The following is a 27175-nucleotide window of genomic DNA, read 5'->3' as shown; positions in this document are numbered from 1 at the left end:
GAAAATGCAAAACTGATATCAATATAAACAGATAAACAAAGAAATTTAAAAAATATCTGTACATGTAATTTAGTTTAGTTCATGATGCTATAGGCTGACGAAGCCACAGTGCAATGTCAAAGACAGGATCCAGACAATTCCGCATTCCCCACTATTTTGTTTTTGAAAGACTTAATAAGAGGAAGTGTCATTGGGGGCTCAGCATATGTTTTCAGGAAGTGCTTTTCTACACTTGCCACTAATAAAATATGTTATCTTTATCAAAACATTACTTGAAAATGGCAGTTCCATAATTTGTGAGGCAACCTCATGAACAAAGACATGTATCACTTTTCATTAACTTTGGTAATTGAAAATGACAAGCAAGTCCCCCATAAGCATGATAAGATGGCTGAAAATAGTGACTGAACAACTTACGAGGAAGCTTGTTCATACCCCTCACCAAAATGCTGGAAAGTAGCCAGTATTCTGCAATCTCGACCATTTTCTTTTTCAGAACAACATTTGTTGAGAGCTTTTCTACCTACTGGGTTCAACAGACATCTGTGGTGATTCGTAACGAATCCCTGACCAACCCTCCCCCAAGCTATCCTGATGTCCCCTCCTCGGTGCTAGATGCGTCATCATGTCCCTCCACAACACCGGCACCTCCCACAACACAGGTAGAGGCCTCAACACTGGGATCCATATCACATACCCTACTTTTGGTAGCTCGTGGCTTATAAACTGCCACTGGATTTGAACCAAAATCAGAAGTCATATTCTGATAAACGAAGCCACATGTTTTCAGTTATTTTAAATGAATAAAATCAAGTGAAAGTTTTACTTTACAGATAGTGTTAGGCAGTGTATGATTTTGTGAAATGACAGGACTTTTGTCAAGAGGTCAACACCATGCACATGTCATGTTCATCAAAGACCATCAAAACTGGTGATGTGGTCATCAAAATAATTATGAAATTTGAATGAATCAAAATCATAATTTTGCAAATATGTTTGGAGAATAGAATGTCAGCTTGTGTTTCATGTAGGAATGACATCAAGGTAGCTGGCTGATGTGAGAGGGTAACCCACAGATGCTTCTGACCCGTGAAGATCCCGTGTAGAATAGGTCTTCAGCAACCCATGCTTGCCGTAAAAGGCGACTATGCTTGTCGTAAGAGGCGACTAATGGGATCGGGTGGTCAGGCTTGCTGACTTGCTTGATGCATGTCATCGATCCCAATTGTGTGGATCGATGCTCACGATATCAATCTCTGGATTGTCTGGTCCAGACTCGATTATTTACAGACCGCCGTCATATAGCTGGAATATTGCTGAGTGTGGCGTTAAACAACAAACAAACAAACAAACACAGAGGCTTCTCATAAGTCAACACTGGGGAGTTCATAGTGAAAGGAGTCATTGTGCAAAAATGGTAACAATTACGATTTTGGTGTACTAATTATGATTTTGAGCCTATATTAAATATAATGCTATAACAATTTTCCTTCCCCAAATTACCAATTTTTTAAACTTATCCTATCTCATACTATGCATTTCTCATTCTAAATGAAAACGTGCCTAAACAAAGGTTTCCAGCTTCTTTAAAAAAACTAAGTTCTCGCTGCCACTAAACAAAGATCTGAGGACATCCCATTACGGGTCACATCAGAACGACCTTTCACGAACATTGACCTCCCACTCAAACGACTAACAAGAAGTCGACATCAGCCAATTAGAAAACACCTTTCTGGAGCTTTATGGCACTCGTTTCAACCACGCGACTACCAATTCAGACTACACTTGAAAAATATGTTGACACAGTTCTTGATTAATATTTTGAAAACTGAACAAACGAACATACTGGAACGTCTAATATATGGTTGCGATTGTAAGGCAGTGCTTCCCACGTACTGTGCAACGCCTTCTCCGTTCAAATGTTTCTCCAACGGAAGCGGGAGATAGACGATAATTTTGAGAGATTCGGTCGTAGGGGCCATAACTGTCGTTGGAATACCATGTGTTTACGTCTTCGAGGTTGCATGATTAGAAAACACTTTCCGACTGTCACTTTTATGATCTGGTAAGCGACACTTTGATTGGTCGGATGAAAGGTTCTGACGTGATGGGATGTCTTCAGATCTTTGTTTAGCATTAGTGAGAACTAAGGTCTGATTTTAATGAGATTGCAATTAGGGTTGTCATCTCTGCATTGGAGTTTCAGGTAGACATCGACATGATAGTGATGTGTAAGTTAGGGAGGTAATGAGTTGTTACACTGCAATGGCATTGTAGTAATCTTTGGAGTGTAACCTGAATGTTGATAATTTGATGTTGCGGTGAAACCCATGAGCATGGTAATGATAAACGAAGGTTATTATTGGGGCAAATCTGAGCAAAGATGCTAATTTCCTCAGTGAATTGTAGTGCTTAGATAGGGTCTCTTGCCTCCTTGAAATGTATGAATATGATAAAATCATTTTTTTATTTCAAAAGCAATTTCTTTACAATTGATATTTAGTATGTTAATCAGCAAGATTATATGTAATCATCAAATTGTGAAAGATTAGTGTCATTACTTTGAAACCTTGCCATTTAATGAATGTAACCAAGACTTTCTCCCATAAGAATGATGTGTGGAGTATAGTTGTTATCTTAAGATGATTTTTTTTATCTCTCCAGGCTCCGAAACCTGGACGCTTTCCAAAAGATTCTTCTTGCGGTAGCACACGAGGCTGTTTCCATGACTGTGACAGCACCGGCTGCACCTTTGTGGTCGGCTGGGAAGACAGCAGCGACCACGTCAAGTTCTTCATCCAGGCCAGCTTCCCCGGGGCAAGCAATGCCTGGATGGCTATAGGTCTGTCTGACGACCAGAAGATGGTAAGTCAGTGTTTCCTCATGCAAGGAAAGTTGCTAGTTGATGAGGTTGAGGATGATGTTAGAGATTTTATGAGAGCTTCCAGTTGCTTGTAATGACCCTGAAATCATGTCTTGGTCCATAAACTATGTCCATGTGTGCTTTTGAGCCATGACCATGAACCAGCCATGACCTGTGTCCTTGTAGCCATGTCCATGATTTCATGCATGTGTCCTTGGAGTTATGTCCATGATTCCTCGAATGTTTCCTTGAAGCCATGGCCATGATGGTATTCTTGGAGCCATGTCCATGAATGGGTTCTTGGAGCCATGATGTCTTTGTCCACGTGTCCTTGAAGCATTGTCGATGATTCAATGACTGTGAGCTTTGAACCATGTCCATGAATATGTACTTGGAACCATGTCCATGACTGTGTCCTTGGAGCCATGTCCACAATATCATGAATGTGTCCTTGGAGCCATGTCCATTGGTCCATGACTGTCCCTGGAGCCATCATGTCTTTGTCCATGTGTCCTTGGAGCAATGACCATGATTCCATGAATGTGTCTGTGGAGCCATGTCCATGATTCCTTGACTGTGTCATTGAAGCCATGTCCACAATTCCATGAATGTGTCCTTGGAGCCATGTCCATGAGTCCATGACTGTCCCTGGAGCCATCATGTCTTTGTCCATGTGTCCTTGGAGCCATCTCCATGAATTCATGAACTGTATGTCCTTGTTCTTTAGAACCCTAGCTGTTCTTGTATTTTGGTTCTTTCACAATGAACCGATACCTTTGAATGAAATTCTTTGTACCCAGCTTCATGTCCATGTCAGTGTTTCGGTTGGCATCCTTTTTACAATCACCTTGGTTCACTGATGACGTGAGGTGAATGGGGTTTCACATCCTGTTCAAGATTATTGCACTCATGTAGCAACGTGCATCCCCCAGGCAGCGTAACAAAGAGTATCTCCATTCAGCATCTTTTTGTATGACGCAGCCGGTGATCGTACATTCCACTCTCTCGGGCAAACACTCGATTCACTAGGCCACAGAGGCAGTCAATTCAGTGATGATCCTTTCTACCGGTTTATTGTCTGGTTGTTCATGCAACCTTATGCCCTTGTCTTTGTCAATAATAAAGTCAGATATCGTCATCATCATCTTCATCATCATCATCATCATCATCATCATCATCTTCATCTTCATCTTCATCATGTCTTCATCTGTATGTCAGTAAGTCAAAGGTATCCCCATCTGCCACTGAGTGTTTTGGTTATTTTGCTGTTTTTCATGTCTCAGAAGCTAAGTGGCGTGGTTTCTTTTGTTCCAGGGTTCAGATGGTGTAACAGAGTGCATAATCTTCAATGGTCAGATGGCTGTCTACAACTCCCAGAACACTGGCAGAAGCAACTCCCGGCTTCAAACCGTAAGTGACAAACTGGTTCCAACTTAGTGTGGGCACACAGGTCCCAGTGCTCTGCTGCTTGTGTAAAGGATGACTTGATTTTATTGGGTGATCAGGCTCTGGGATGTGGCTGACCTCATGTCATTGGATGGTCATGCTGTCATGCTCTGATGAGATGGACAGTTGTCTGTGTTTCTGTCTGTGGTTTACCTTGTCCAGACTCAATTGTTTACAGGCCTCTATGACATAGCTGGAATATTGCTGACAGTGGTATTAAACTCACTCACTCTATAGCCTGGTAGCCAGGACCAGTTATGTTAATGCTGAAGGTATCTCAAGGGTTGGTACAGTTTCAAATGTTTTGGGGGTATTGCTATAGGTTATCACGTGTTCTTGGTTGAAAGAAGTAAAATTAATATGATCATTGTCAAGACATGAGAGTGCACTTTTTTTATGTTTACTCCTTTTTCTGGATATGAAATTATTAATTTTGTGTTGGTGTTCCAGACTGAAGCAGGCCTACTGAGTGGTTCAATCAATAATGGAGTGTTTGCCTGCTCTTACAACCTCACCAAGCAGGGAACCCTTGACAACACTTTATTTAGCTTGACCAAAGAAAGATATCTGCTGCTTGCCAGGGGTACAGCTCTCTCAGGTGATCATTGCTTGAATTGGGTTATTTAGGAGATAATTAGTTGGGTTTTTTTGTGGTTTGATACAGCACTCAGTAGCATTCCAGCTGCATGATGCATGTCTGTAAATAATCAAGTCTGGTCCAGACGATCCAGTGATTGACATCATGCATATCGATCCATGCAATTGGGTTACGATGACATGCATCAATCGAGTCAGTGAGTCTTACCTCCTAATCTTATGACAAGCATGATTTGCTAAAGAGATGAATATACTGTATTGGCAATGTAGAGCTTGGTTGCCTAGATTTGAATTGAATCAGGAAACGAATGCGACCCAAAATATGACATCAATGTCGTCTTTACAAACTTTCTTATGAAATTCTGAAGCATGTGTATCATGTGATAAAACATGTGTATCATGTGATAAAGCATGTGTATTATGTGATAAAACATGTGTATCATGTGATAAAGCATGTGTATCATGTGATAAGGCATGTGTATCATGTGATAAAGCATGAGTATCTTGTGATAAAGCATGTGTATCATGTGATAAAGCATGTGTATCTAGTGATAAAGCATGTGTATCATGTGATAAAGCATGTGTATCTTGTGATAAAGCATGTGTATCTAGAGATAAAGTATGTGCATCATGTATTAAAGCATGTGTATTATGTAATAAAGCATGTGAATCATATGACAAGCATGATTTGCTATAGAGATGAATATACTGTATTGGCAATGTAGAGCTTGGTTGCCTAGATTTGAATTGAATCAGGAAACGAATGCGACCCAAAATATGACATCAATGTCGTCTTTACAAACTTTCTTATGAAATTCTGAAGCATGTGTATCATGTGATAAAACATGTGTATCATGTGATAAAGCATGTGTATTATGTGATAAAACATGTGTATCATGTGATAAAGCATGTGTATCATGTGATAAAGCATGTGTATCATGTGATAAAGCATGAGTATCTTGTGATAAAGCATGTGTATCTAGAGATATAGTATGTGCATCATGTATTAAAGCATGTGTATTATGTAATAAAGCATGTGAATCATGTAATAAAGCATGTGTATCTAGTGGTAAAGCATGTGTATCATGTGATAAAGCATCTGTATCATGTAATAAAGCATGTGTATTATGTGATGAAGCATGTGTTATGTGATAGACCTGGGAAGATCCAGGTTAGAATATGTCTTCATCAACCCATGCTTGTCGTAAGATGCGACTAACGGGATCAATACTCATGATATCAATCACTGGATTGTCTATTCCAAATTTGATCATGGAATACTGCTAACTGCGGTTTTAAACAACAACAAAAAACATGTGATAAAGCAGGTGTATTGTGTGATAAAGCATATGTATCATGTGATAGAGCATGTATTTTATGTGATATATCTTTGTTTTACAGCCAGGGCTATAAAGAAACATGATGAGACTCCGTTTGTAACAACTAGAGCGGCCAACTTTCAGAGGTTTGAGGAGCTGACCATTGGTGCCATCCCACTCACACTCGTCAAGGCACATGGTGAGTAGCAGGGACACGACTAGTGGCATCTGCACACTTATCTCCACACACTCAACACACTTATCTCCACACACTCAACACACTTATCTCCACACACACTTATCTCGACACGCTCAACACACTTATCTCCCCAGACTCAACACACTTATCTCCAAACACTCAACACACTTATCTCCACACACTCAACACACTTATCTCCACACAAACTTATCTCCACACATTCAACACACTTATCTCCAAACACTCAACACACTTATCTCCACACACTCAACACACTTATCTCCACACACTCAACACTTATCTCCACACACTCAACACACTTATCTCCACACACTCAACACACTTATCTCCACACACTCAACACACTTATCTCCACACACTCAACACACTTATCTCCACACACACTTATCTCCACACACACTTATCTCCACACACACTTATCTCCACACACTCAACACACTTATCTCCACACACTCAACACACTTATCTGGACACGCTCAACACACTTATCTCCACACACTCAACACACTTATCTCCACACACACTTATCTCCACACACTCAACACACTTATCTCCACACACACTTATCTCCACACACTTAACACACTTATCTCCAAACACTCAACACACTTATCTGGACACGCTCAACACACTTATCTCCACACACTCAACACACTTATCTCCACACACTCAACACACTTATCTCGACACGCACTTATCTCCACACACTGAACACACTTATCTCCACACACTCAACACACTTATCTCCACACACACTTATCTCCACACACTCAACACACTTATCTCCAAACACTCAACACACTTATCTCCACGCACTCAACACACTTATCTCCACACACTCAACACACTTATCTCCACACACACTTATCTCCACACACTCAACACACTTATCTCCAAACACTCAACACACTTATCTCCACACACACTTATCTCCACACACTCAACACACTTATCTCCAAACACTCAACACACTTATCTCCACGCACTCAACACACTTATCTCCACACACTCAACACACTTATCTCCACACACACTTATCTCCACACACTCAACACACTTATCTCCACACACTCAACACACTTATCTCCACACACTCAACACACTTATCTCCACACACTCAACACACTTATCTCCACACACTCAACACACTTATCTCCACACACTCAACACTTATCTCCACACACTCAACACACTTATCTCCACACACTTATCTCCACACACTCAACACTTATCTCCACACACTTATCTCCACACACTCAACACACTTATCTCCACACACTCAACACACTTATCTCCAAACACTCAACACACTTATCTCCACACACTCAACACACTTATCTCCACACACTCAACACTTATCTACACACAATAAACACTTATCTACACACTCTAAACACTTATCTACACACACTCAACACTTATCTCCACACACTAAACACTTATCTCCACACACTCAACACACTTATCTCCACACACTCAACACACTTATCTTCACACACTCAACACACTTATCTCCACACACTCAACACACTTATCTCGACACGCTCAACACACTTATCTCCTCAGACTCAACACACTTATCTCCACACACTCAACACTTATCTCAAAACACTAAACACTTATCTACACACACTCAACACTTATCTCCACACACTAAACACTTATCTCCAAACACTCAACACACTTATCTTCACACACTCAACACACTTATCTCCACACACTCAACACACTTATCTCCACACACTCAACACACTTATCTCCTCAGACTCAACACACTTATCTCCACACACTCAACACACTTATCACCACACACTCAACACTTATCTCCACACACTAAACACTTATCTACACACACTCAACACACTTATCTCCACACACTCAACACACTTATCTCCACAGACTCAACACACTAATCTCCCCAGACTCAGCACACTTTTATCTCCCCAGAATCAACACACTTATCTCCACACACTCAACATACTTATCTCCCCAGACTCAGCACACTTATCTTCCCAGAATCAACACACTTATCTCCACATACTCAACATACTTATCTCCACACACTATACACACTTATCTCCACACACTAAACACTTATCTACACACACTAAACACTTATCTCCACACACTATACATACTTATCTCCACACACTATACACACTTATCTCCACACACTCAACACTTATCTCCACACACTCAACACACTTATCTCCACACACTCAACACACTTATCTCCACACACTCAACACACTTATCTCCACACACTCAACACACTTATCTCCACACACACTTATCTCCACACACACTTATCTCCACACACACTTATCTCCACACACTCAACACACTTATCTCCACACACTCAACACACTTATCTGGACACGCTCAACACACTTATCTCCACACACTCAACACACTTATCTCCACACACACTTATCTCCACACACTCAACACACTTATCTCCACACACACTTATCTCCACACACTTAACACACTTATCTCCAAACACTCAACACACTTATCTGGACACGCTCAACACACTTATCTCCACACACTCAACACACTTATCTCCACACACTCAACACACTTATCTCGACACGCACTTATCTCCACACACTGAACACACTTATCTCCACACACTCAACACACTTATCTCCACACACACTTATCTCCACACACTCAACACACTTATCTCCAAACACTCAACACACTTATCTCCACGCACTCAACACACTTATCTCCACACACTCAACACACTTATCTCCACACACACTTATCTCCACACACTCAACACACTTATCTCCAAACACTCAACACACTTATCTCCACACACACTTATCTCCACACACTCAACACACTTATCTCCAAACACTCAACACACTTATCTCCACGCACTCAACACACTTATCTCCACACACTCAACACACTTATCTCCACACACACTTATCTCCACACACTCAACACACTTATCTCCACACACTCAACACACTTATCTCCACACACTCAACACACTTATCTCCACACACTCAACACACTTATCTCCACACACTCAACACACTTATCTCCACACACTCAACACTTATCTCCACACACTCAACACACTTATCTCCACACACTTATCTCCACACACTCAACACTTATCTCCACACACTTATCTCCACACACTCAACACACTTATCTCCACACACTCAACACACTTATCTCCAAACACTCAACACACTTATCTCCACACACTCAACACACTTATCTCCACACACTCAACACTAATCTACACACAATAAACACTTATCTACACACTCTAAACACTTATCTACACACACTCAACACTTATCTCCACACACTAAACACTTATCTCCACACACTCAACACACTTATCTCCACACACTCAACACACTTATCTTCACACACTCAACACACTTATCTCCACACACTCAACACACTTATCTCGACACGCTCAACACACTTATCTCCTCAGACTCAACACACTTATCTCCACACACTCAACACTTATCTCAAAACACTAAACACTTATCTACACACACTCAACACTTATCTCCACACACTAAACACTTATCTCCAAACACTCAACACACTTATCTTCACACACTCAACACACTTATCTCCACACACTCAACACACTTATCTCCACACACTCAACACACTTATCTCCTCAGACTCAACACACTTATCTCCACACACTCAACACACTTATCACCACACACTCAACACTTATCTCCACACACTAAACACTTATCTACACACACTCAACACACTTATCTCCACACACTCAACACACTTATCTCCACAGACTCAACACACTAATCTCCCCAGACTCAGCACACTTTTATCTCCCCAGAATCAACACACTTATCTCCACACACTCAACATACTTATCTCCCCAGACTCAGCACACTTATCTTCCCAGAATCAACACACTTATCTCCACATACTCAACATACTTATCTCCACACACTATACACACTTATCTCCACACACTAAACACTTATCTACACACACTAAACACTTATCTCCACACACTATACATACTTATCTCCACACACTATACACACTTATCTCCACACACTAAACACTTATCTCCACACACTAAACACTTATCTCCACACACTATACATACTTATCTCCACACACTCAACATACTTATCTCCACACACTATACACACTTATCTCCACACACTAAACACTTATCTACACACATTCAATATACTTATCTACACACACTCAACACACTCTACACACACTTATCTCCACACACTTATCTCCATACACTAAACACACTTATCTCCTAACACTCAACACACTTATCTCCTAACACTCAACACACTTATCTCCACACACTCAATACTTCATAACTACATGATCAGCACATGGTGTGTGAAGTGAACAGTACTAGAGGCATCTATACATACTCAGCACACAGTCAACACATTATTGAACATGCAATAACACATCCTGTTCCAGGCTCATTGATGGTGTTAGCCTGGATATTTGCTGCCAGCCTCGGTATCGTCATCGCTCGCTACTACAAGCCAGTGTGGCCTGAGAGTTCATGCCTCGGGGAGAAAGTGTGGTTCCAGGTAGGTTCCGGAGTTCATGTGAGTTTCTTGTCTTGAATGTCCATCATCCATCTACCCATCTTCCCAAGGCAAGAGAGTTAACTTACTATAAAAGTTCAGTTTCCACCCTTGCTGAACTAGGCTGGTATTATGGAGTTACATTTTGGTTGGACTAACGAGTCTATGCATAGTCAAATCAAAATCGCGCACCGAAATTGCAATCCGGTTTGTAAAGTGTCATACCGATTTTGGTCGATTGCAGGATTTGCAAAGCATGTGCACCATCAACTCGTGGTCAGCAGATATTTTCCAAATCTTCTCATGTTTTTGATCAGGGTGCTCACGTGATTTGATGCATTTCGCGATGTAAGACCCGTTTTATCACAATATATACTCACACGCAAAAGAAACGCAAGTCGAGTATGCAGTATACATGTTATTTATTTTCAACAGTAAAGACAAGAAATACTAATAGGGCAATATTGACAAAAATTTGACTGAAGACAGTTTAATGGATTAAAAGGCAGATGACATGATTGTTTTTTTCAAATGTTAAGGGCTTACATAGTTTCGGGTCAATACCCAAAATGTCAGTCAATACCTGGTGTGACCACCATTAGCATTGATCATTGCCACACATCTCCTGTACATTGAGTGGATCAGATGATTTGTGAAGGCCCTAGGGATCTTCCTGCACACATCCAGAGCAGCTGTGCATAGTTCATTGGCAGTTGTAGGGACTGGGCGCACATTGTGCAGACGCCTTTGAACCTCACCCCACAAGTGTTCGATATGGTTCAGATCAGGGCTGAGGGCTGGCCATGGTAGAACACGGATGTTGTGTTGTTGCAGAAAGGCCATGGTAGCTCTGGCAGCATGGGGACGAGCGTTGTCCTGCTGGAAAATGTGTTGTTGATGTTGTGCAAAAAATGGAACAACGTGGGGTCTGATCACTTGGTCGATATACCGCTGAGCAGTGACGCCATGTCCCCGACCTTGACAAGCACATGGGTCCAAGTCTTGCATTAAGTCCAATCCCTGCCCATATCATGACGCTAGGTCCACCCCATGGATCCCTTTCCACAACGTTTCTGTCAGTGAAATGATCACCTCGACGCTGCCAAATTCTGACTCTTCCGTCTGCATGGGAGACACAAAAGCGACTTTCATCAGAGAAGATGACACACCTCCACTCACGATGACGCCAATTGCGATGACCCTGTGCCCACTGAAGTCGTGCTTGTCGATGCTGTGGTTGGAGAACAGGACGACGTGCTGGTCGGCAACATCTGAGGTTGTCCCGACTAATGTGTCGATTATGTTTTCCTATGGTCTGTCGAGCACTTTCACTTGCAGTTTGGAATGGATGTCGCTGGTGTTGTCGGGTAATCTGCCGATCTTGTCTAGGTGTGGTGACCCTAGGACGATCGGTCCAAGAAGGTCATCTGTGGTCTGTGTAGCATTGTATCGATGCAGGAGGCGGTAAATTGTGGTTATGTTATCGTTGAAATGACGGGCAACATCTTGGACAGACTCTCCAGCTTCCAAACATCTGATAGCCTGGTTTCTCTGAATTAGAGTTAGGTGTGGCATTGTTGACCAAGGAGTGGTAGGTCCAAGAATCAGCCACAGTTTTATACCCACTACAGTTCATGACAGTTCATGCATTTTCGATTTCGCGAGAAATGGGTGCCTGATACCCACATATTCATTGAAATGGTGCATTTTGGCGATTCGTTTTTTATGTTGCGTTTTTACTCGGGGCTTCCAAAATGCAACCAAAAATATTGATAACACCATCAGGCTTCATGCTAAAACTCATATCAATTTATGGTTCCGTGTTTGTTACCTATTTGCTTAAAACCACTTGCGTTTCTTTTGCGTGTGAGAATAGATCTTGATTATCGATCAGATCGTCCTGTTAGTGATACGAGAGGAGGAATCTGATTGGTCCATAGGAGAGGTTTAGTAGGGACATAACTGGTAATAGCCGCTGGTGGCGCTACGATCAAGCCCACTAATTCCAGCCTAGTTCGGCAAGGGTGGAAACTGGACTTTTAAAGTCAGTTAACTCTCTTGCCTAGGGAAGATGCCATCTACCCTTACTAAACTTTTTCCTCTCCTTTGAGACAGCAGAGCATATGATGCAGGGGAAAGATGCTCTCAGAATCTGTATGCAATCACTAATCATTTCAAGAGATTTCTGCATGTGTCATTCCTAGAACAATGAGCCAGTTTGTAGCTTGTCTTTGTCCAACCGGAAGGGCAGCAGCCCATGTTCGCCTGTTTTTAAACGCCTGGTGTCATATGATGATCACTATATGGGCATAGATGGGCATAAATAGACCTTTCATTCATGATGTAATGTGACAATGTGTCAGAATATTGAAGACAGTCATATTTTGAAATATAACCAAATGGATTTTAAATGGTGGTTGTTTTGAAATCTAAGATGGCCACCACAATAGTTCGTGAAAAACCTGGCAACTTCATATTTCCTAATCAGTGATGTATTTTGATGATTTAAACCTTGTTGCCAAGATTCTACCCAATTTTTTCTTAATCCTTTAATTTCGTACATAAGCCCATACTAATAACTACAGCAAACCCTTGTTACAGTGGACTCTGAAAACTCCACTTTTGGAACATTTACTGCTGGGAACACGGAACATGCATCACAAGTGACATAGCTCTGTACCCATGATTCGTTTATCCAGACAATTATAAATCTGGACGAATTCACTGATATCTTACTGTCCGGATAAACAGGGTTTCACTGTATACAATGATCTTTGTAGGTCTGTATGAACTTGTCTGTCCCAGTTTGTTTGCGGCCAGGTAATCGAGATGTGAGTTTGAATCCCGAAAGCTTTGATGTTTTGAATTCTTATTGTCATGTGTGTATCGATCCAGCTTCATCGTAGCTTCATGGTGCTTGTGGTCCTGGCTGCCGTCACTGCATTCATCCTCATCTTTGTGGAAGTGAAGGGCTGGAGTGAGGTGAGTACTACAGATACCATTCATCAACACTGCCTTCTAGAGATTGTACAAATAGGTTGTTTGACAAGAATCTTTATCATTTAGCTGACATTGCACCTATGGTATTACACAAGTGATGTTAAAGAAGCTATGCAGCTTAGATTCAAGTTTGAGCAAATTGTACAAGAATTGGTACATGTGTTAGACAATAGTAACACAAGTAGTAAGACAATAGTAACACAACTTTAGTAGTAATACAACACCAATAGTAACACAACACAGATAGTAATACAACACCATAGTAATACGAACCAATAGGAACACAGAACACCAATAGTAATACAACACCAATAGTAACATAACATTAATAGTAATACAACACCAATAGTAATACACACCAATAGGAACACACAACACCAATAGTAATACACACCAATAGTAACATAACATTAATAGTAATACAACACCAATAGTAATACACACCAATAGGAACACACAACACCAATAGTAATACACACCAATAGTAACATAACATTAATAGTAATACAACACCAATAGTAATACACACCAATAGGAACACACAATACCAATAGTAATACAACATCAATAGTAACATAACATTAATAGTAATACAACACCAATAGTAATACAACACAGATAGTAATACAACACCAATAGTAATACACACCAATAGGAACACACAACACCAATAGTAATACAACACCAATAGTAACATAACATTAATAGTTATGCAACACCAATAGTAACACAACACAGATAGTAATACAACACCAATAGCAATACACACCAATAGGAACACACAACACCAATAGTAATACAACACCAATAGTAACATAACATTAATAGTAATACAACACCAATAGTAATACAACACAGATAGTAATACAACACCAATAGTAATACACACCAATAGGAACACACAATACCAATAGTAATACAACACCAATAGTAACATAACATTAATAGTTATGCAACACCAATAGTAACACAACACAGATAGTAATACAACACCAATAGTAATACACACCAATAGGAACACACAACACCAATAGTAATACACACCAATAGTAACATAACATTAATAGTTATGCAACACCTACAGTAATACAACACAGATAGTAACATGACATCAAAAGTAACATGGTTTTATGATCAACAGGACACCAGTAGCAACATAGCAGCTTTAGTAACGAATCACCAATAGTCATGATAGTACCATTAAACTTGTGTTTGGTTTCTTCCAGCTCGGAGAAGAGGCTTCAAAGAAAGCTCACCCGATTCTTGGTGTCATTGTCACAGCACTGGCAGTGCTGAATGTAAGTCCACCACTTACCATGCTTCTGTATGACGATGCACTATCTACATCTGTCTCCTGTCAGACATCTGTAAGACATCTGTCTATGTGTCTGACATGTCTGTCTTCTGTCTGATATCTGTCTATATGTCTGCCTTTTGTCTGAACAAGTTGTATGTCTTCTTCTATTCAATTTTCCAACATTACGTCAACCAACCGTTTTTCTCATGAAACTAATGTGAACAAAGAAGTAAAAATATGTAATATAATAGTGAAATGATAATAATAGTGAACTTTTAGGCTTAATTAGTTTGTTATGGTGTCTTTAGTTGCCATATACGGTGTCATATTAGGTCAGCAGCAAAATATTGGGCGAGTAAAATATTTTTACTGATGGTTTACAGTCTCATATGATGTGAGTAGTTCTGTTCTTTCATTGGTCTGTCTCACTTTGAGGCATAATTATACATTTCATGCAGTTAGTGTACATGTCAGTCACGGTATAACATTGTACTTTCCAGCCAATCATGGCTCTGTTCCGACCCCACCCAAATGATGCCAACCGACCAATCTTCAACTGGGCCCACTTCGGTGTGGGAACAGCCGCTCATGTTCTTGCAGGTCAGTATCATCAGTTATCACTCTTAGCTCACCTGACTGACAGTCAAATAAACTTATGTCGTTGTCTTGTTATCTGTCTAGTTGTCTACCCGTCTGTCATTCACTTTATTCAGATGTATTGTAGGCCATAGGCCCATGATACAATGGTTACAGTGTGGTAATGGGAGTTGGAGATCCCAACAAACTTTGCCTTAGATTCATAGCTTTCAGAATATACATGGCTAGTTTCTTTACAGTAAATGGGTTGGTAGATGACATTAAAATATTGTACTTATGTCTTGTCGGGAACTCATAATAATGCAAGGATATATATTCTGACCTCAAAGCTGGATAACAATCACAAATTAAAATAAAGTGATACTCATTTTCGATATAACCATGTTTACAAACAGTACAAACTCTTTCTTCTCTAGGTTTCTTGTTATGTCTACCTGATTCAATTCTTAGATGATGAGAACTACATCTGAAACGTGCCATAATACTTCTAAATTTATCACATGATAGCCTTGTAATATACATTTCAACACCAAATGTTTGCTTATACAAAGAATAATAATATGATTTCGAACTTTCATGTATAGCTAAATGCCAGTCTTGTTGGTACGATAATTTTAGCCTCACAAAAAAATCCTTTATGAACAAAGGTATATTTGCAACACACTGTTGATCCCATATAAAACCAAATCCTGCTGACACAATTATGTGTCTAATTTTGGAAACCCAGTTTACTTTACCATTCCTTACAGCTTGCAGTTGCATATTATAGCATTTCTTTACATATCTAGATTCTGGCATTTTCAAAATTTTGCACCAATATTTAACAACTCTTTTATAAGCATAAATGTATAGAGGATATCGGCCACATTCACCTCTTATAACGTGATTTGAGGTGGAGACCTAAACACCTAAAAAGCGCTTACAAGCCATCATGTGGATACTTTCAATATCATTACAAATTTCAGGACTCAGACCCCATATTTCTGCTCCATATAGCAAAATTGGGCTAATTTTGGTATCAAATATTTTAAAAAATAAATCAAAGGGTATGGGCTTAAGGTTGGACAGAGATTTCAGTATGCCACATAGTACTTGCTTAGCTTGTAGTGCTGCAACCTTAACATGTTTACCCCATGATAAAGTTCTTGTAAAAGATAAACCTAAATATTTGTATGAGGTTACACACTCAAGACTGGAACCATCAAAGTTCCATTTCTCATACTTTGATAAAACACCACCTTTTTTAAAAACAATGACTTTAGTTTTTTCCAGATTAACACACAAATGGTAGGTATCACAAAAATATTTTAACGTATCAATACGTTTCTGGAGACCATAAACAGTGTCAGAAAGCAAAACAACATCATCTCCAAATAATAACAAAAATAGTTGAATAAGTTCAGGATGAAGCTGTATGCCTGTTGAACAAGATAATTCTATATCCATTGCCAACTCATTTATAAGCATAGAAAACATTAACTGACGTCTAATCTGAAACTACAAGGCCTATCCCAGATCCCAGCTTTAGTGTCTGTAAAAACTGCTCACAGAATTTCGATCCAATTTTAGACATGGCCCATTTTTATTCGCCTTAGATTCAAAACTGTATTTTTGTTATCATTATTTACGTTTCAAATTATTTTCAAATGTCTGCGGGGGGTTTGGGTTGCCTAGTGGTTAAAGTGTTCGCTCGTCACTCCAAAGACCTTTAGTCAATCACCCATATGGGTACAATGTGCGAAGCCCATTTCTGGTGTTCCTTGATGTGATATTGCTGGAATGTTGCTTAAAGCGGCATCAAACCAAACTCACTCACTCAAATGTCTGCCATGAAGAATATAACATATTCGTACAAACCTTTCACTCAGAAATCAAATAATACATTGATGCCATATGTATTATGGCCCTGACTGTTGGTGGTAGAGTGGTGATAGCATTTCAACAAAATATTGGGTCTTGGCATAAAGCAATTCTGTTTCTTTTCTTCAGTGGTGACAGTTTTCCTGGGTGTAAACCTTGGCAAACCGGCAGTCCCCAGCTATGTGACGTGGATCCTGGTGGGCTATGTTGTGTGGCAGGTCCTCATTGAGTTCCTCCTCGTCTGCTTCAGGTGTCAGTCGGAGTCAAAAGGTCAGTAGATTACCAGCATGTTCTCTTCAGTGTATAACTCTTACGTCTGAGGTGGCACGTGGTCCTGTGCACAGCGGACAGGTCACAATTCAAGAGCAGACGCTGGTCGCAGATGAGAAAGCAATGAGACTTTTAGCCTACTAGCGCCTCACAGGCAGCTTGGGTTGTATACTCACCAGGGAGCTTAGAATGAAAATCAAGTGCATACTGATCTTTTGCCTGGGGTAGAAGTATTGTAGCACTTTGAGTGCAATATGAATGGCCTTATTATTATAACACATAAATATACATGTATTCAGGATGTGTGCAATCAGATCTGACAGGCAATTTTGGGCTGTTGACTTAACTGTGGTGTTATGTTCCAGATCGCAGTGAAACTTACGAACTTGCGCAGAAGGGAATGCCAGTTCAGCAACAGGCTCAGCCAGCAAAACAACAGGTACATACTCAGACTCTTACACAATACTGGCGAGGTGAGGTGAAATGGAGTATACTTCACAAGCAAGGTTATTGCACTTATGTAGCGATGTGTGCATGCATGCGTGAGCGCATTTGCAGCTGCTTATAGTAGTGCGGACCAATACTGGTTTTATAGTTCTAATAGTCTGAGATACCATGCCACAGTTTGTCATTGATATCCCTCTCAGACACAGTAAACTAACTCAAGTCGACCAATCCTTGTTTTATCCCATAATCCCGAGCACCAGGCAGGGCAACAACATATACCCTCTTCAATTTATTTTGGTATGATGCGGCTGTGGATCAAACGACTGATATTCTGCTCTCCTGGCAGACTCTCCATCTATTAGACCACAATGGTGATGTACGCAGTACTAGATGTGTGCAGTAATTACAACTTGTCATCAGGTTACATTTACACTACATGGGATCACATTTTATAGCACTACTTTTGTAGTATTATCTTTAGTGGCAATTCAGAAGCTGTTCTACCAGTGAAGACAGAGTTGACAGGTACAGGGGCTAGTACATTGATGAGCAAGTAATAGCAGAACAGGCACCTGTACCGAAACACATATCTTCCCGAGGCAAGCATGTCCACTAGCCTATATCAAAGCCTAGTTTCTACCCTTGCCACATGAAGGCCACTTTTCTTGGCCTGACCAAGGCACCACCTCGCGTAGATCACGAGTTGTGCCCCTTGTAATGAAAACGGGATATTCAATCAGATCGCTGTTCTTATCTCGTATAGCTTCACAAAGATGACAACAACCACAGGCAATGACCAAGTCGATCAGATAACGAAATCATTCGCGTTTGCAACCTTAACACAGAAACATAGGAAATAGTTGGGTTGTTTAAAAGATGAAACAGATATATTCACGTCAACAAAGACCGGCAGCGGTAAATCATACGAAGGTGTACCAGTTGTGTATGTTGATTTTGTGAAACGTTCTCTGATTGGACTAGCAATATGTGCAATAGTCCAATCATATTTAGCACAGGAAAGTGGACTTGATGCGGCAAGGGTGTAAACAAGATTTGATAAAAAGGCTAGTGGACGCTCTTGCCTTGTAAAAGTTGCAAAACACCATATTGAAAGAATAAAGAAGTTGAACAGCTCTGTCAACTTGTCTCTATTGTGTTTCTGTTCCCCAATCAATCTCATTAAAATCAGATCTACGTTCTCGCTGCCGCTAAACAAAGATCTGAGGACATCCCATTGCGGGTCACGTCAGTACAACCGACCACTGAAACGACTAACAAGAAGTAGACATCAGCCAATTAGAAAAAACCTTTCTGGAGCTTTATGGCACTCGTTTCAACCAGGCGACTTCCAATTCAGACTACACTTGAAAAATATGTTGACACAGTTCTTGATTAATATTTTGAAAACTGAACAAACGAACATACTGGAACGTCTAATATATGGTTGCGATTGTAAGGCAGTGCTTCCCACGTACTGTGCAACGCCTCCACCGTTCAAATGTTTCTCCCACGTAAGCGAGAGATAGACGATAATTTTGACAGATTCCTTCGTAGGGGCCATAACTGTCGTTGGAATACCATGTGTTTACGTCTTCGAGGTTGCATGATTAGAAAACACATTCCGACTGTCACTTTTATGATCTGGTAAGAGACGCTTTGATTGGTCAGATGAAAGGTTATTCTGACATGACCCGTAATGGGATGTCCTCAGATCTTTGTTTAGCGATAGCAAGAACTAAAAGCTGACTTTATTGAGATTGTTCCCCAATAGTCCTCCAGTTGACCATGTAGTGTCTTGTCTTCCTACAGGGTTCCTGTCTCCGACAGGGTCTACTCCTCCTCCACATCGCTGTCATCACTGCCATCTCCGCCGCCATCATCGTCCTCATCGTCATCGCCTAGACAGCACCGGGATCCAGCCTCAAAGACATTTCAGACATATCATGGTCACCATGCTTATAAGATACTGAATAGCATGTCTGTTGTTACAAATAATATGTTTTTTTCTACCCTGGTAAATATTACAGATATTTAAAAGAGTTCTATGAAATGTGTCAAATGGCATAGCCATGTGTCAAATATTAACTGCTGAAGGTGTATTAGGTCAGTTTGTCTTGAAATCAGATGTACCAGCAAGCATGACAGCTTGTGTTTTGTGTAGAAATCCATCCATGTCATGCTACTCCAAGAGCATAATGTCTGTACAGTTTGTCCCTTTGGATAACATCCACTGTGTCCATACGTGTTTGTGCAGATGTCTGTTTGCCATGTATGAATGGTGTTTATAGACACCAAGAGGAGCCACTGATGACATATCATTTTCAAGCCAGACACATTAATTTTAGGGGTGAGGTGCCTGTTGTAGACTTTTCACCAGTGTAAAAATCAGAATTAATTAAATTAGTTGTTTAGTTTTAAAGATGCCGGTTGAGTAGAAAATCCTGTTATTTCTTTGATTCTTCTTTACCCTTATATAATATATAATATTCCAGAATAATTCAGGTGAACTCTGTTTTGGTAAAACAAATTATGAATATATATTATTATGTTCTGGCCTAAATTTGGGTTTGCATAGGAAAGTGCATTATCTTCTTCACATGCAATATATTGCACAAGTTTTATGTGAGATACATTCCTTTTATCCACATGTCCAATATTGAATACACATGGATATTGCCATGTATATTACCATGTACATAAGCAAGTGCCTGTTCTCTATGTTGTCATCTCTGTATTGTATATTTTGCAAGACGAGAATCAAAAACATGTTTTATATTCTATGTGTTCACATTGATCAAATCTTTGTCACCTCTTTAGGTTTAGGTGCTGTTTCCCATGGTCCTGAAGGTTCATATTAAATTTACAAGTTCTTATTCTATGAATGTTCCATCATGATTTATAATGTTTTGAACTTGACCATTATTCTTCCTTTATCGCAGGAACATGTTATTTGATATATTTGCCAGTGTTCAGCATATGAAAGGTTAATGTTTTGTTATTGCTTACAATGGTTAATGCATTATTTAGGTCATGTTCTCTTGACTCTTCCTATAGGTCAACCACAGCCTTGGTCCTAGTGACATTACATTTTCAAACACCATCAGAGATTTGTGTTTTTTATCTGCATCTTGAATCAAGAACAATGAGAATATTGTTTTTATTCCTATTTAATAAACACAGAAATGGAGAAAAGATTGTGTAGAAATTTAAACTTTTATCATAAGATATGTATTTTTTATGTTTAAAATGGAACTGTAAAATATAAATAAATAAATTGCCTTTAAAAATGCTTCAGTGATTTCCTCTTTAATCTTAAGGATAAAGTGTGATACTCACAAGAATCAGCGTGAAGCAGTTAGCGCTACAAGTTATACTAAACAATAAAAGTCAAAATTACTGGAAATTACAGGAACAGCAGAAGTTACAAGATGCACTACAAGTAACAAGAAAGACAAATTAATTGAAGCACTACATGTAACATGAAGCACTACAAGTAACATGAAACACTACAAGTATCATGATGCACTACAAGTAACATGAAGCACTACAAGTAACATGAAACACTACAAGTAACATGAAGCACCACAAGTAGCATGAAGCACTACAAGTAGCATGAAGCACTACAAGTAACATGATGCACTACAAGTAACATGAAGCACCACAAGTAACATGAAGCACTACAAGTAGCATGAAGCACTACAAGTAACATGATGCACCACAAGTAACATGAAGCACTAGAAGTTATGATGCTCAAGTTACAGGAAGCACTACAAGTTACAGGAAGAACAAGTGACATGAATCACAACAAGTTACATGAAGCACAAGTTACAGGGAAACACATTATGTTATGGGAAACACATTAAGTTACATAAAGCACTACAAGTTACAGGAAGCACATGAAGTTACACAGATCACTAGAAGTCTTATTAAGCACAGCCAGTTACATGAAGCATTACAAGTTATGTGAAACACATTAAATTACATGAAGAACAACATGTACCTTAACAAAAGCACTGTTACAGGAAGCACTACAAGTTACAGGAAGCACTACAAATTACAGGAAGGGCAACCTATGAAATACTTCCAAGTTACATTAAGGACAAAGTATATGAACCCATGAAGATCCGAAGATAGCGCGAATGCTCATGATGTCAATCACTGGATTGTCTGATCCAGATTTGATTACTTACAGACCGCCGCCATACGGCTGTAATATTGATGAGTGCGACGTTAAACAACAAACAAACACGCCGAAGACCCGTGTTCGATTCCTGACATGGGTACAATGTGTGAAGCCCATTTCTGGTGTCCCCGTCGTGATATTGCTGGAATATTGCTAAAAGTGGCGTAAAACCATACACACTCACTATACCTACAAACGCAGGTTATGCAGTATAGTAAAGTTTTAAACACATTGAACACTCTAGCTATTTTAAGAAACAAATTTAAAAGGCAATGCGAGATATATATATATATATATATATATATATATATATATATATATATATATATATAGACAGAGAGAGAGAGAGAGAGAGAGAGAGAGAGAGAGAGAGAGAGAGAGAGAGAGAGAGAGAGAGAGATGCTGAAACACTGAAACAGTCAGGTGAGGTTTGGAATTAGCTGTACAATCAACCCCGTCCTATGAAGTTTTAAGGTGTGTGACAAATGGGAGATGGTATATTACCTTTCGGAAATGTACGACTGCTTTCAATATCAAACGTATGAATAACTAATTGACTTTTCCTTTGGGTAATTACCCGCCGCCTTATCCCAGGGGCACGTTATGCTGTGTTACACTAACCGATATCCCCACACCCTGAGATCAGCTCATGGCCCCAGGCCCTTACTTTTACATTAGTCAAAATCAGGGATCAATACATAACTGCAGCATGTTGAAAAGTTATATCTGCACCTCTTGTCATACACATTCCACGTGACAATATGTTTTGATGAAATGCGTGTGATGACTATTCAGAAGCCACATTTGTATTCTGGGAATAGCAAAAACAAACATAATCCCACTAAGCTGAATGTATTGTATTACCATATTTACGTTTACGTTAATTTAATTAAATTTATTTAAATTGATTTAATTAATAGACAAATTACCACATCCTAGCCAAATGTTCTATGAGCAAAAAGGGACAAAATTATTTCATAATCATAAGAAATCTCTCCTAAAGGAGAGTCCGGCGTATGGTTCCGACTATATTATCAGCATGTGTTTATAAAACACTATCAAACAGTGATGATATCAGGTGTTCGCGTTTAGGTGAGCATATTCCCCACCCGAAGCACCCGTCACAAACACGGGCAAAGGCAAGTCAATTATTCACCTGAAAAACACGGGCTCGTGTGGTACAAGTAAAATTAGAGAATTGCATCGCACATCATTTTGCTTGTCACTGATGCGTCGAATTTGGAAATGTCACCCAAATGTTTACAATAAAAGCTGTGCTGTCTGGTGTCTCCCAGCTTGGATATTGCTGGGGTATAATTGATTGCTAAAACCATACTCACTGACTGACTGACTCGCCTTAGTCTGGTGTCACCCCTCCGTGATATTGCTGGGATGTTGCAAAAAGCGGCGGAAAACCACACACTCACTCAATGACTTGTACCTTAGTATTCTTTTACGAACAAACGGGTTGGTATAATACAAAATACAAAACAAACAAAAACATTTTTTTTTAAATGTACTTTGTACAAATGTAATGATGATTGAAACTGAGCATGAGGATATCCAACTAAAACAATATCACGACATCATACATTCTGCGTGCATATTCACGAGGGAAAGAAAAAGCAAACCATAACGGGTGGGGAAATATGGCGGCCTTCTCAAAGGCTTAGTCTCAAATCCTAATGATAGCTATTTTTCACAGGTTGGTGGCAGTAGATCTGCTGCTCAGGTAGATTGATGCACTCCCTACGGCGTTATCTATCACAGGTAAAACAATTACCTACGGAGAAGGCAGGTAGGAAGTCGGTTTTATGTGTAATCAAATTAACACCTTGGGACAGCATTACCTGTGATTACAAGTAAATCGTTAAGTACTTATCATTAACACGGATCGTAGTCACGCCCAGGTAGATAATCCGGGCACTTTACCTGTATGACGTCATTTCTTGTGAATGTAGATGGGTCTGGTAAACCCGGAACACCATCAATCACAGTATCGATACGTCACGTGATCAGTATTACATACCCCCATACCACGTGACCACACAGGGTGAAGTTTTGCAATATGTCCATCCGATTATAATTTCATTGTGTTTACGACTGGACAATTACCACGATGGTCAGCAGGGAAAAGGTAAGTTTATGCTGTGCTTATTTTCCTATTTCTCAATGTTGATAGTGGGATCCCTAAGTCGTGTTTTCTGTCAGCCAACAGATACGTATCTTTGTCAACGAAATTTCATGAGCGCGGGCTAGTTGCTTCTGAAAGGTGTATAAATAATACATTTAGAATTACCGCTTAGGATAATGTGATACTTTTTCACTTCAGTTCGAATTCAGTTGCTTTTTGTATTTCATAATATCCCTAACTTTATATTTGTCTGAATAATTCTTAGCTTCGTGAATACTTTAGCATCTGGTTTCATGATATCACTTCTTTATAATTTATATAATATAGGCTATAAGTATTTCTGATGAATGACTGTCTCCATGTAAAAACTGACAGTAATTCCTTGCGATTCATCCTGACCATACGGAATATTTCTCAAGAATCACAGAACGTGACCAAGGCGTGCTTTGAAACCTACTTGGAAATTCTACTGAAACATATCCACGTATAGTGTGTTGTGTTGTGTTATCGATGCAATTCAGGCAACTCTCGATATATAAAAAAAATGGACCGTAGAAGTAAGTCCTTTATGTCCGACTGCAATGTCCGCCATTTTGAATTAAAAATATATACGTATTTTGTAAAAGTATTCATACTATGTTATTGTATTCATACTAAACCTGTAATAATTCACTGTATAGTTTGATGTTTAATGCGACATTAGATATCGTGTATATACACCGTCGGTCATTAAAATAACTGGGTGATGCAGTACTCACATGAATGTGACGGCATGTCTCACTAGTTTATGATTATTATATTACAAATTTGCGATCGCAGTTTCCGTCATTTTTACATAACCCATTAGATTATGGCGAAGAAGGATGAATTTAGAATTAGTTAAGACTGCTCCCAATGGCCTACTTTGGAATTGGCGGAAATGACTACATTGTTTTCCAGACACGACTCGAGTAATTAAGGGACATTTTCTATGTTTGAACATATGTATAAGGCACCGTCAATGAACATACATCAGAGATAACATAGAACAGGACTGACTCACTGGTTTAAGGTGGAATAACTACATGTCTGACTTGCCTCCCTTAGATATGATCGCAGGTTCAAATCCCAGATTCTCCCCGATTATATTCCATTGTCTATGAGAACCGTTTCTCTGATCGTGTATTTCACCAAAGTTGGCAAACGTTTATTACACCACTTGGGCATATTAGTTGACACATGTAAGCGACACATATTGGCTGAGACACAATGAAGGACATACGTCAGCTGATACACCTTGATAGAACTTAAACAGGGTTCAAACCGGCGTTAAGCCCCAATCACCCAATATGCTAAAACCATCATTAATAAACGCTTACTATCCTTTAACGCCATGAAGTATATTTTTCGGTTAGTTTGTTTCTGTTGACGCCACACTCAGCAATATTCCAGCCGTATGGCGGCGGTCAGAAAATAATCGAATCTAGACCAGACAATCCAGTGACTGACACCAGGAGCAGCATCGATCCAAATGATTGGGGTACGATGTCATGCAATCAACCAAGTCTCCGAGTCCGGCCACCCAATCCACTTATTCGCCACATAAGACAAGCATAGGTTGCTGGGGACACGGGTTTAGATCTTTCAACAAGGAGAAACACAATACGTAACAGGAAGGGCTGTATTTTAATAGCATACCATTCAATCGTTGTTTGAGCACAGGAAAACCGTGAAATTCAATTTAAAGAAACTAGTCGTCACAAAACTTCCCTATCTAGCTTTAACACAAGGTATCTGCTACCTCTCCTTGCTTTCTCGGACGTCACCCGGGGCTAGGCGGATGTGATCCGTCATGTCAGCCCAGCCAGGCAGACGACAGCAGAAGCTGTTTGTGATCAGTTGGCATATCCATGTCCAGCTGTTCAGGGAAAGTGTGCTTTATTGGAATTTAGCAGAATATTACATACGGATTTCTATAAATACTCTCTAATAATTTATACTGCTATTTTGACATCATTTACAAAAATGCATAATGAGTAATTTCATAAGTGGGGCAATGGTACTTATATTTAATAAAGTCTCACATGAACACACAATTTCATTTAGAAAGTGGTCAAATGTAACAAATGTTATAGTTGGGATAACACTTTCTTTGTCAAGTACAAATTCTAGTACGTTTTGGGATTGAGTCCCATCCGGGATTCGAACCCACGCTCTCAGAGTGAGGCACCTAATCGCCAGCACGCAAAGTCAGCGATGTAACCCACTCAGCCACCAAGGTTTCCACGATCATGTGCATCACTCTGAGAGTTTGGGTTCGAATCCCTCATTGTGTATTCATAGCTTTCGGCAATGGGAACCTGCCAATTTACAC

The 27175-nt window shown here is 39.7% G+C and overlaps 1 protein-coding gene across 2 annotated transcripts in view; it reads left to right on the top strand.

The window, feature by feature from the left end:
- Nucleotides 1-21605, top strand: part of LOC139478765 (putative ferric-chelate reductase 1 homolog) — a 47424-nt gene extending 25819 nt beyond the window's left edge. For both annotated transcript variants that reach the window (XM_071261379.1, XM_071261380.1), the window contains exons 5-16: nucleotides 497-662; nucleotides 2665-2865; nucleotides 4178-4273; nucleotides 4760-4907; nucleotides 6308-6424; nucleotides 10922-11037; nucleotides 13930-14016; nucleotides 15261-15332; nucleotides 15832-15931; nucleotides 17918-18058; nucleotides 18424-18497; nucleotides 20315-21605. In XM_071261379.1, coding sequence (XP_071117480.1) covers nucleotides 497-662; nucleotides 2665-2865; nucleotides 4178-4273; nucleotides 4760-4907; nucleotides 6308-6424; nucleotides 10922-11037; nucleotides 13930-14016; nucleotides 15261-15332; nucleotides 15832-15931; nucleotides 17918-18058; nucleotides 18424-18497; nucleotides 20315-20407 — 1411 coding nt within the window. In that variant the 3' untranslated portion in view covers nucleotides 20408-21605. The remainder of the gene's footprint in view (nucleotides 1-496; nucleotides 663-2664; nucleotides 2866-4177; nucleotides 4274-4759; nucleotides 4908-6307; nucleotides 6425-10921; nucleotides 11038-13929; nucleotides 14017-15260; nucleotides 15333-15831; nucleotides 15932-17917; nucleotides 18059-18423; nucleotides 18498-20314) is intronic.
- The last annotated feature ends 5570 nt before the right edge of the window (nucleotides 21606-27175 follow it).

This window comes from Haliotis cracherodii, unplaced genomic scaffold (genome assembly GCF_022045235.1).
Source record: "Haliotis cracherodii isolate W230 unplaced genomic scaffold, xgHalCrac1.p SCAF_4, whole genome shotgun sequence".
Classification (NCBI taxonomy): domain Eukaryota; kingdom Metazoa; phylum Mollusca; class Gastropoda; order Lepetellida; family Haliotidae; genus Haliotis; species Haliotis cracherodii.
This window is presented reverse-complemented; position numbering and strand designations above follow the sequence as displayed.